At 36.2% G+C, this 12,414-nt stretch overlaps 1 protein-coding gene across 2 annotated transcripts in view; it reads left to right on the top strand.

Moving 5' to 3' along the window:
• Positions 1–9,050, top strand: part of LOC121424445 (proteasome adapter and scaffold protein ECM29-like) — a 59,681-nt gene extending 50,631 nt beyond the window's left edge. The window contains exons 44-48 of one of the 2 annotated variants that reach the window (XM_041620134.1): positions 3,549–3,678; positions 4,868–4,973; positions 6,213–6,310; positions 6,781–6,852; positions 7,740–9,050. In XM_041620134.1, coding sequence (XP_041476068.1) covers positions 3,549–3,678; positions 4,868–4,973; positions 6,213–6,310; positions 6,781–6,852; positions 7,740–7,993 — 660 coding nt within the window. In that variant the 3' untranslated portion in view covers positions 7,994–9,050. Of the gene's footprint in view, positions 1–3,548; positions 3,706–4,867; positions 4,974–6,212; positions 6,311–6,780; positions 6,853–7,739 lie in introns of both variants that reach the window. The other variant, XM_041620133.1, reaches the window with a different exon arrangement.
• The last annotated feature ends 3,364 nt before the right edge of the window (positions 9,051–12,414 follow it).

The following is a 12,414-nucleotide window of genomic DNA, read 5'->3' as shown; positions in this document are numbered from 1 at the left end:
AGTACACATAAGGTTGTTTGACCATGCACTTTGGTCATTTTCATGATTTTATGCACATTAACCATTTTGTAATTCATGGAAACGAATTCAAGAATGATGTTAGATAAGACATATTACAAAAACTTTCTGCACCAGATTAATACAATGATTTAGAATATATCAGTCTTAATGACTACTTAGTGGTCATTTTGGTCCCTATAATTAGCAATGACAATTACATGTATCAAAAGTATTCCAATGTTCTTGCTCTATATTTTTGTAAGATTTGTTGTATCAATCATAATAAATGACAAATTATTTAATTCAATATGATATTACTAATAGTACATAATCAAAATGTGACCACTTTGGCCACTTTGACCGTTTATCCAATGTGTGAATTTTGAAATAAAATTGACTTAGCAGCAATTGTAGGTCTATGAACATGATGAAATGCGTAATCCCTTCTCATGGAAATATTAAAGGCTCACCTTGAGTAAAAATTGTGCCAAATATCATGTGACTGTCTACTGTGGCCCCTTTGATCACTGTATGTTCCTAAATAGCCAGAATTATTTTCCTTCTTTAAAGTCAAATTGTACTGAGAATCATTACAAAGCAAAATAGGTCACAGTGAAGTTCACAAAGAGTTTTAACTATCATTCATTTTTACAATCTTTTTTTTTCTTGTACAGTGATTCACAAAGCTCACATTGGCATGATTGGTGAGCAGCAAACTTACCCTTAATTCTTTTGAAGACGTACTGGGTAATAAAATACATTCTCTATATGAAATTATTCTCTGTGCCGAATTTTGGTCACTCTTTAACAATTTAGGGCAAGTTTTCCACTTTCAACTTTACCAATCATGCCAATGTGAGGTTTGTGAAACATTACACAAAATGGCAAAGGTAATAAAAATGCACCATGGTTAAATCTATTCGTGAAATCCACTTTGACCAATAGCTTTGTAATGACGCACCTTTGAGTTCAGGATTAGTGCCTTCCTCTAGAATATAGTTATCTGTATAATTTAAATAAAAATGAGGGAATGATGTTATGGCTACTCAATGACCACACAATGACCAAATGGTGAGGTATTTGGCACAATTTTTTTTACTCAAGGTGAGCTTTTAATATTTCCAATCGAAAGGGATTGAACGCATTTCCACAATTGCTCCTGTCATGTTTATTTACAAAAGTCATACATGCGATAGATAGTCAAAATGGCCAAATTGGTTTCAAAATTTTGATAATGTGCTATTAGTCATATCATATTGAAATCAATAATTGATAAAATACATCTTATTAACAATACGGAGCGACAACAACATTTGAATCCTCTTTGATACATGCAAATGTGATTGGTCATTGTCGGGACCAAAAGCGACCAAATGACCACTAGCTCATAAATGGTCATTAAGACTAATATATTTGGAATCATTAATCTACATTAATCTAGAAAAGTGTCTTAAAATAACATGTAAATGATGCTAAAGTGTCTCATTCCTGAATTTACTGCCCCATATATGTGAGGTTTCCATAAACATTTACTGTGTGGTCATGGTGGCTAAAATCATGTAAATGACCACAGTGCCATGGTCAAACAACCTTATGTATGCACGATGTAAAGGATTTTATCACAATTATGACACTCTTCACCGATTATTGGTAGCTCATGCTGATAATGATACTGACCAGCATTTGAGCCCTTTTTGACTCATCAAAGCATGCAAGGTCTCTCTCTTAGCTGATGTCTCCACTAATTGGAGATTCCTAGGGTCCATGGTCACTGGTCAATATTGAGGGAAACGTGGTCAAAATGACCACAGGGTCAAATAGTTATGGTCTGTGTGGAATAATTTCATTGATTTCCACCAAGAAGCTTTCAAACTTCCCCATTTAACAATAATTGATGCTAATATTAACGCAATCCAAAATTTCTCCTCACCATGTTCGATATCACCTGAATTAACATACACAATGAGCAGGGCTGGCCAGGGGGTCAAGGTGGCCAAAATGACCAAGGTAGTCAACTTTGGGGATGCTCAATTTTAAGGATTCATTCACCAGTGTTGGGTATTACAGCACACCCTTGTTAAGATTCTGGTAACATTCGAAGTATTTCTGGATAAATTGAACTGATGTTATTGGCCATTTTATGTGCAGTTTATTATATGCAAAACTGCGTAAATGGTCAGTTGTGGCTAAAGTACGTCAAGTAACCCTCATAGGTCACAACTGATGGAATAAACTGCATTAGGTCAAAATACTTTTGAGATGTTCAATTTCAAGGATTAATACACCAATGTTAGGTGTCACAGTATGCCCTTGTAACGATTCTGGTAACATTCAAAGTATTTTTGGATAAATTGAACTGATGTCATTGGTCATTTTAAGGGTCATAAGTGGCCAAAATGACCTTAAACTGTTAAATAGGGTCATTTAGACTGATATATTTGGAATCAGCATAAAATTTTACACATGAAGGACATTTAAATGCATTCTCATTTTATAAGGGAATAAGAAAAAACATGCTGAAGACCTCAATTTCCTGCCTATTTGAAGGGTTAATAATGCAAATTGCGCGAATGGTCAGTTATGTCTAAAGTACCCAAAATGACCCTCATAGGTAAAAACTGATGGAATAAATTACATGAGATTGATGGTTATGATCCAGCGCACATTTTGAAAATAAATGTGGATTTCTAAAAACATCCAGTCGAAGCTCTGATCAATATTTGTAACACATTTCAGCCAAAAAATCATGAAAATTGTCATTTTTGGCCAAATTATGGCCAAAATGACCACTGCTATTGTGATTTTGGCAAATGAAAGCACTTTATCTGGAATTTGTGTGCATTTCTACTTAAGATAGACCCTTTTAATTGCATGTGGCTACAAAAGCAGTCTGTTAAGGGACCATTTTCCAAAGAGTGGTCAAAATGGTCATTTTTGGCCAAAATTTGGCCAAAATGACCAAAATGGCGTGAGTACGGTCAATAAGAGTGGCATTTTTGGAATCAGCGCACAATTTTACCCCGGATTAGCTTGTCAAACCTTCCCCACCAAAAATTCTGAATAAAGCCCCCTGGCTCCTAGACTAGTAATCAAGTTTCACTGACAAGTTTTAGGTCACATGATCAAGGTCAACGAACGTAGTATTATATCATTTTATGAATGGTGTTTTTGTGAATAATTATTTTATAGTAGTTTTCAAAGTCAGCACTGCTGCTATATTGAATCGTGTGATGCAGTTGAGACCACCAGAGGCATTCAACTTGTTTGTTAATACATGTAGGTCAAGTGAGGTAATGTTTTGATGAGTTGGAAAAAGTCTTTGATATGATGATATTGATATATGTGATATTGTGTTCTTTTTCTCATAAACTATTTAGTTTTACTACACAAATAAACGTTAGTTATCTCAAAGGCCATAAACCAGCTATATACATGTATAACTCTCAGTCATGAGAGACCTTGTACGTTGTTGGTCAGTTTGCGCCCCTGTTAAAGCCTGCTCAGAATTTTTTCCTGAATAATTTTCCCTCTTTTGTTTTGTTTTACAGAAGAAGTCAGAAGATGGGAGTGATGAGGAGGATGTCACAGACAGAGCTCAACAGGATGAGAAGTTAAAACTCAAAGAATGTGCTTTCATCAACCTTGGTCTAGCATGGCCATCATCAGAAGACACTCAAGGTAGAGTCATGAGACACCTTTTCAAAAGTTAGATCCACCAATTTCTCACATTTGGTCATAGGCAAAATTAAAGCAGAATGCGGAAAAGCAACTATGAAAAGACACAAAGTGCCTTTATCGCTGGATTCCTGATAGAAATCAGGGCACAGACTTTTGACAAATTGCCTAATAGGAATATCCCGAAATGATTTTTTTCCAATTCAGAACTGTTAATCAGTGATGAAGTGCCTGCATTGTAAACCACAACATCAAGTGTTCATACCCCCAACCATGGCGTGGTTTCCGTTCGTGTTTTAATTCCTTCTTTTTAACCAGTTATTATCATATGATGTCATGACAAGATGATGTTGACCACATCAAACATGATAAAAAACATCCATAACACTGAATCCTACAACATACCATAACCCCCAGCTAATCTTTATGCTCTATGTCACCTTTCTGCGGCTGACCTGAGTAATTAGATTTGAATCAAAGATTCAAGTGTACAGTGTTTAGTGTCAAGTGTACAGTGCATACATAGGCTGAGGTAGGAAAGTCATGCTTGTTTTTTTTTTGTTCAATCAGTGTTTGTTGTTTCGTCATTTACAAATTTAATTAGATCTAATAAAGTATCACTGACGTTTGCACATGTTTCGGGTCACGTGGTAAAGGTCAAAGGTCATTAGAACTCCAGCTATATAAGTAAATGGCTGGCGAGACTGGCAAAGGCATTCCATTTGTTTTGTGAGATCTTTTTGAAATTAAAAAAATTTAAACACCATGGCCCATATTCTGATAGCAGGTTTAACTTAAACTCAGGTAGAAAGTTGTGGTTTAAGTATGGATAGCCAATTGTTACATAAATCACTGACAGTAGAGATATCATACTTTAGCTCATTTGACTCTCGAATCATTCATAATTGTCTAGGAAGTATAAATGATTGTCTTCACCATTGATGAATCAGGAAAGAGCACAGTAACCCTAAAAAACATACAACTTAATAAAGATTTTGATACTTTTGGCTTCCCATACTTAAACCACAACTGTAAACCCGAGGTTAAGTTAAACCTGCTATCAGAATACAGGCCTATGGGGTGTTAGTTTTGAGGTACTTTCTAGGTAGCATTGAGGTAAATGTGGTGCCCTGAGTGACTATCTTTCTACAATCTTGCTAACATTGTTCCATTTCATTTTCTTGACCTGCAGAAGCAGAATCTTTCAATTTTTGTCAAGTTCTATGTGAAGGTCTAGAGGGAAGTACTTTTAAGATTCAGCTCGCCATTGTCAAGTCCCTTCATCTCTTCTTACAGAGGTCAGTATGATTTCATCTACCCTGGCGATAAGCTTGTCTCAATAAAATCAGAAAAAATGGAGAAAATATTGGTGAAGATTTGATGATAATTGATAAAAGTATAAAAATTTAATAGATTTAAAAAAAATCATAACTTGTGACATCATAGATGAGCAGCTTCCCCTTTGATAAATATCATAATAATTTTCATCAAGAAGGGAGTATGAATGATGTGTGTAATGATATATCCTCTCCACAAATAAAAATACCTTTAAAGCTGTGGGAATTTGGCATGTTTGGAAATTAATGTCACTCAACATATGGAGAAGCTGTGTGTGTCTGTTATGTCACATAATACAAATGCATAACTCCATCAGCCTTTAACATATTTTCATCAAACCTTAACCAATGTTTCTTTTAATTTTTTTTATTTTAATTAAAGCAACTAATCAAGGTAATTTCTCCCTTTAAGGGGCATGGGAAAGGGAGGGGCACTGTCATAGTAGTGTGGACACCATGCTCATACCTGTAAACAAGCAATCATCCTACAGAGTGCCAAAAACAAGTATGATGGTGGTCCCCAAGTCTGCGCAGCTAACGATTTGAGTTCAGATTTGACATGAACTACTGTTTATTTTACAAAATCTTTCTGTTGATAATGTTCCTTACATTATCATGGGTAAGTGTACCAAATATCTCATTAAAATTTGAAAGAAATACAGGATTTTCTTTGAAAAAACCTCGGGCAGTCATTTTCAGATTGAAAAAAAAATGGTACCCCATATTTGCGCACCCATTCACTTTGCACACGATTCAGGGATTTTGAGGAGAAAGGCTGCATTTTGAGGCTGTCACATGAAATGCCCCAAATTCATTATTTTTCCATCATTTTGAGTCAGATTTTTTAATGAATATCTGTCTATGTGGTGCAGGTGTAAAGTTTGTGTTTGTTGCGTATATCTTCTTTTACTATAATCGCGCAGATACGCGTGTGTGCAGACTTGGGGGAACTTGCCATATGTCTTTTTTTTTCCCCTACGCTAAATGATGCTGCCAATATTACATTTTCATAATATACCATTCTTATTTGTTCGCCCAGCCATGAAAATCAACGCTTTTATGCACAAGTATGTTGTAAATTATTCTTCCTTGGACAGTGTAGATTCATTAATTTAATGATAGAAAACATTCATGCCATTGAAGTCATTCCTTGGATATAGGCAGACTAACTCTTGTTTATTTTCTGTTCAATTTTTTTAGGATCCATTTGCTGCAGGTGGAAAGCCTTACAGAAGATGAACTAGCAAGACTTTCATCAATTTTAGAAATGTTTTTCCCTGCAATTTACAAAATGTTAGGTATGTTTCTTTCATATCTTGGTTGGTTGGTTGGTCGGTCGGTCTGATTGGTTGGGAGGTCGATTGGTTGGTTGGTCGGTCGATTAGTTGGTCGGTCGGTCGATTGATTGGTCGGTCTGTCATAGTATGCCTACAGGAGGTTACAAGACATATGAAACAACAAAGTGATTAAATAATTGACTCAATGTAATTAGATTTATACTGCCCATAGAAATACAGGTATTGAAATACCCATTTGTATTGACCACTCCAGTTGTTTATTTGTTGGGGGGCATTTTATAATTGTGAGGGCAGTTGAAGAATGATTTTTTAGTGGATTATTTTTCTATGAGAATCTGATTGCTTACCATATTCAACTTTCAACTATGAATATATATATATATATAAGACACAGTTTATCTTGGGAAGAGCCTAGTTGTCAGCCCTCACAAACTTATGCACATACATGTATATAACATTTTGAAATGCAGGTATTGTGAAGTATGCTGCCATCAGGAAAGAATCCCTTGCTGTTCTGGAGTATCTTATGCCAAAATTGGCAGGTAATTAACAATGTTAATATGTTGGAAATTGTACAGCTGGCTTAATCCTAAAATAGACTGGGGGACAGATTCAGCACCCCCCCCCCTTATGAGCTCGGCCGCCAATCATGCGATCGCAACGAATATTGCACCCGCATTACCCATGGCATAATCTGTAAAACTATTAGATTAAATTCTTTGAAAATTCTCATTGCTAATTAATTATGCTAATTAATGCATAAAATCAAAAGTTTGCTCTAACTTACCGCCCTTTCACACGGTAAAAAATTTGTTATTTTCCAGTGAAAAATAAGGCTAATGACAAATATTTTTGCGTATGTGAAACCAAACTAGAACATGATTAGAATCACAAATGCTAATCACAGTCACGATTACAATAGCAATCACCATTGTAATGATTCAAGATTCATGTGTGTAAAGGCCCTAAGTAATGCCCCTAAAATGCTCATTTTTGATTCACAGACTTTTTATAGATATCTGATCAAATGTACTTCAAAAAATGTCAACAAAATTTATTTTGTATGTATTTTATTGTTTTCTAATTTTCTAATGTATTTCATTGTTTTTTTTGTTTTTTTCAATGGAAATTGTCGAGAACTTTAATTTATTTCAATCAGTAAAAGAAAAAATGATGACAAATTTATGAATTTTGGCTGAAAACACCATTTGCATTGTATTTGTACACAAATTCATGTTTTTGAGCAATTTTGGGTCTGCATGCACTTACGAAATGTTCCATAATTTTGGATATAATAAACTTTTTGACTTGGTGAACTCTATTTTCTGTCATAGCAATTCTCAAAGGGGAAGGGGGTGGGGGAAATGTTGTGGATTTCTCAGAGGCATTGCTTAAAGTCCATTTGTTCTACCCTTGTTTGACTGCGCAGAATCATCTCGATTATCAGTACTAACTTCCCATCAGTCCAAGCTACTCCAGGAAGGCATGTCAAAGGTCACGTCTGATGCAGACCCAGCGGTACGAGAGAGGGCGGCAAACCTCAAGAAATTCATCAAAGAGAGCTTTGTCTTTGAGGAGGAAGAGGAACAAGAAGAAGAAGATGAGGAGGATGAAGAGGAAGTTGATGGAGAGACTGGGAGGAAAGGAGAGGATGGAGAAAGCGGTGGGATGACTACGGAGTGAAGGGTCCCTCTGATTTCATTTCCAAGATGGAAACGTGCTGTACCACCGACAGGAGAATGGGTGATAAGTGAAGGTGGAACGTGTGATGGGAGAAGGGCAGAGGATGCGAAGTACTTCAAGATGGTAGATCGGTGTTGATGTGCAGAGAGAAACTTGACCATGATGGTTTGACCTGTAGGGCTGACTCTGAGTGTTTGACCTTGAGGTTAGACCTTTAGGAAGTGTCCTTGAGGGTTTGACCTTGAGAGGCTGACGAGTGTCGGCTTTGAGGGAAGACATGTATGATTCGTCCTGAGGGATTTGATCCTTAGGTGACTTTGAGGATTTGTCCCAAGGGTTGGACTTTGTGGTCGAGCTTGATGTGGATGTAGAGGGATGGGAAGAGGCAGAGGTCTTATCTCTCCAGAAATGGCCAGTCCATTGATCAAATTGATCTGGCACAAGGTAAAGTTGTCTTTACAACTCATAAGGTTTAGGAAGCCAAAGTTGGAAAGATGGAAAGATAAGGTGACATAGGAGTTCCTCTATAGAAGGCAAGAGAGAGGGAAAATTAGAGAAACAGACATGAATGAAACCTTAGTAATTCAAAAGGAAAACTATCCTTGTGGTAAAGAGATTAAAGTCACTTAAGGTGGCATCACACAAACAACCAAAACCATATCAGTTGAATAAACCATGTTAAATATTAGGTTTGGAATGTTTATCATATATTTACTTATCCTTAAAGATGATATGTTACAATTTTAGTATTATGTCCAAATATTTATCAGTTGTGATGAAAATTGAACCAATTCATTGACATTTTCTCATGAAGTTGGTAATGTCTAAATTTGTGCCTATCATATCAAAACATGAACATGTTAAGAGAAAATGTTGAACTTTGTATCATGTTACTTAAAGATGTTAGTCCCATCCTTTACAAAAATTACTCTGTATGTTATCGTCTGGAATTATGTCATAGTTTCACGAATTTAATGAATTTAACTGAGGGCCCCTTTCCTATATCTATAGATAATAAAACTCTTTATTTTTGCTCAATCCAATATACTTTTGTAACATTCGTTCAATCCAATATACTTTTGTAACATTCGTTCAGAGAGCAGAATTGCTGGTGGGGAATAAACAGATTTGTGTGAAAGCACGAAAAATTAGAAACTTGATGTTAGAAAAAAGTGAGATCACCAAGTTTATGTAAATAACGAGCTATCTACGGAATATGTAGTTTTTTTCCTTCTGCGGAACATTAATAATTTGAACAGATGGATTACAAATGGATAAATTTTTCCCTATCCTAGGTCACATCTGACCTAGGTTTATATCACCAAGTATGGTGTTGCAATTTTGAAAATTTTGTATTCTCTTGTATTTGTTTGCCTGATTGTATTAAAACTTCAATTCTTTTGAAATAACTCTTCCCTTTAATGAAAAAATATGCCTTTATTTTGAAATATGCTTTGACATCCATATATTTTCAGTATTTTATCTTGTGAGTAAAGCCTGTCTAAAGCTTTGGTATGAAATGTTATCGATACTCGAGCATCATCGGACCTTACAATATTACAAAAGCGCAGAAGTCTTTGAATACACTTTACCCATTAAAATTTAAATATGGCATTTTTGTGGCCTTACTGATAGCATATTTAAATCTAGCGCCCTCTCTTGGTAATGTCCTTATTCAAAGTAGCCGTTTGAGCACTAACTTTATATACCTAACAATTTGATAATAGAAAGCTACTGACAAAGGCCTTGTCCTGAGATTTTCAGCCTATCCCATGATTGAGAAGGTCTTTTATATATACACAGATGACAAATTAAATCCAATAAAATTGCATCTTTAGATTGTATCCATCCCACCGGGATCGTTTTAGGGTAAATGCATTGATATGAATTAGTAATGAAATGTAATAATGGGTAAGTGCATTGATATGAATTAGTAATGAAATGTAATAATGGGTAAGTGCATTGATATGAATTAGTAATGAAATGTAATAATGACACACATGTGGGGGGATTTAACCAAACTAAAGTCAGGCTTTAAGGAATTTGGTTTGATCAAATATTGTGTAATACATTCTTTGTGCTATTATGTACATATTTCACGAGGAGTAACTGCGGTTCATTATCATGCATTCAATTTTGTATAAGGAGTTAAAGAGAAATTCCAGTAGTTGCAGTAAACACTGATTTCATGAGAAAGTCTGTAAAACAAGGCTTAATTGTCATTATATCGAGGATCTAGATCTGGTACAGTTACATAAACTGAACTTTATGAAATCTCGAAATCTATGCTGAAAAATGTTCACACCGAAGATCCCCAACACAGATAAGCGCACATGGGACAGTGTATAATTATTGCTTTGAATGTTGGGCCCGATGCTCTACCCGAATCCTGTGCTTATTTGCTGATTTCTCAGCAATTACACAATTTCTTCCAGAATTCTTTGGCACATGCGTTTTATTCATACAGACACTTTGGTGGTAATTTCATTGGATTCTGTACGAACTCATTTTGATATCGTTACCAAAACTAGCATTTACCTTTCAGGGTATATCAAGCACTCTCTGAAAGTTGCATAAGATGTGGATTTGAAGCCCAAAGTATATTTAATTCCCCTGAAGACCATGGATACCGGATAGTACTGCAAAGGTGTTTCAAGAACATGGCTCACAAAGTGTTAGGTCTGACTATATTCATAGTGCATCCCTACCTCGAGCGAAGTTCGTGCAGGCTCCACTCCACTTCACTATCGCTACACTACGCTCAACCTACCCGAACTTCGGGACCGTGAACTTGTTTGGATACTCCTAGAGGCAAAGGTGGGATAAGTTATTGTAAAAATTATAGAAAAAAAATATAAGAAAAATAGCTTAATTTCTTAGTCTACACCCATATTTCACTCCGTGTCCATCCTTCGGTTATCCTCAAAATTGGTGATTTTGGGCCAGTATCTAATTCCTCACAGCCGATTTCAAAACATCGCATGCGATTGGTCGCAGGTCAAACAGCATAAATATTTATATTATATTGGATGGCTCAGAAAATACCAAAAATATTCTAAGAGTTTGGGAAAATATTCCACGAATCAGTTTTATCCCACCTTTGCCTTTAGGAGTATCCGAACGAGTTCACAGTCTTGAAGTTCGGGTAGACGGAGCGTAGTGTAGCGGTAGTGAAGTGGAGTGGAGCCTGCATGAACTTCGCTCGAGGTAAGTGCATCCCATGAGTAAGCTTTGATCATTGCGATGATGCATCTCATACCTCATACAATAGGAAATTAAAATTTTTAGCCAGTTGCCCTTTAGTATTAAAGTTTGGTTATCAGACTTAATATCATATCCCTTTGCTTGCAGTTACTTGTCATCGATGGGGCAACACAGGCCCGGAGTAGACAGTTTGTTACCCCCTGTGAATTGTTGGAAAAGTTATGTATAAGAGAAATGACAGATGATCATACAAACAAAGCAGCTCTTAACTAACAAGTTGAGATTGAAACGTGTGTACTTAATTGTAAACTTCAACCAAGAAATTGTCAAGAAGGAGCTGTGACCATTTGAATTCATGCTTCATGCAACAATGGGATTCACAGCGCTTTTAACTTCCATGCACTGGTTTTCAGAACCCCAGTACCAATTTCAAATATATTGCTTTATTGCAGTCAAAATGATAACAAAGCTCATGAATGGCTTGTGTTAGAAATGGAACACCGAACAAGTTTCTCAAATGTTGCAGTATGGTCATCTGATTTGTGTACTAGAGTTGAACACATGAAAAGAAGATTTGTGATGGTTAGATCATTTGCTCCTATTTTGATGTCCCGTCACTTAATCCATGATTTATCATCTGTTATTTCTGCAGCTGAAAATGAATAAAAAAATTACAAAAGTCTGGGTTAGCATAGAAAATGCATCACACATTAAACAGCTGGTTGACCAATCTAACCAGCTGGTTGACAAATGCAGAGTAGCGCAGAAGATCCCCTTCCTTCGTAACAACTCCCTGCTTCAGCCTCTCTTCACAGTATTTTGAATACTCTATAACACAGTATCAAAGATTCAGTGGTGCTAAAAGGTTAGTGAACTCTACCAGACAATGAACATATTTGAAGTGTTCAAGTTCTGCCATGTTTTTATTCAGGTAATAAAATATATTTAATAAAGTATGTTTCTCTGGGCTCGCTGAGCATTGTAGTGTTGTGGCCCAGTGGATAAGTCTTCTGACTTTGAAACGGAGGGTCGTGGGTTCGAATCCCAGCCATGGCGTAATTTCCTTCAGCAAGAAATTTATCCACATTGTGCTGCACTCGACCCAGGTGAGGTGAACGGGTACCCAGCAGGATTAATTCCTTGAATGCATGAGCGCTGAAAGGCAGCTCGAGCTAAAGCCGGGGTAATAATAACAACGCGCCTCGGGAAAGAATATT

This window comes from Lytechinus variegatus, chromosome 11, assembly GCF_018143015.1.
Source record: "Lytechinus variegatus isolate NC3 chromosome 11, Lvar_3.0, whole genome shotgun sequence".
NCBI lineage: Eukaryota > Metazoa > Echinodermata > Echinoidea > Temnopleuroida > Toxopneustidae > Lytechinus > Lytechinus variegatus.
This window is presented reverse-complemented; position numbering and strand designations above follow the sequence as displayed.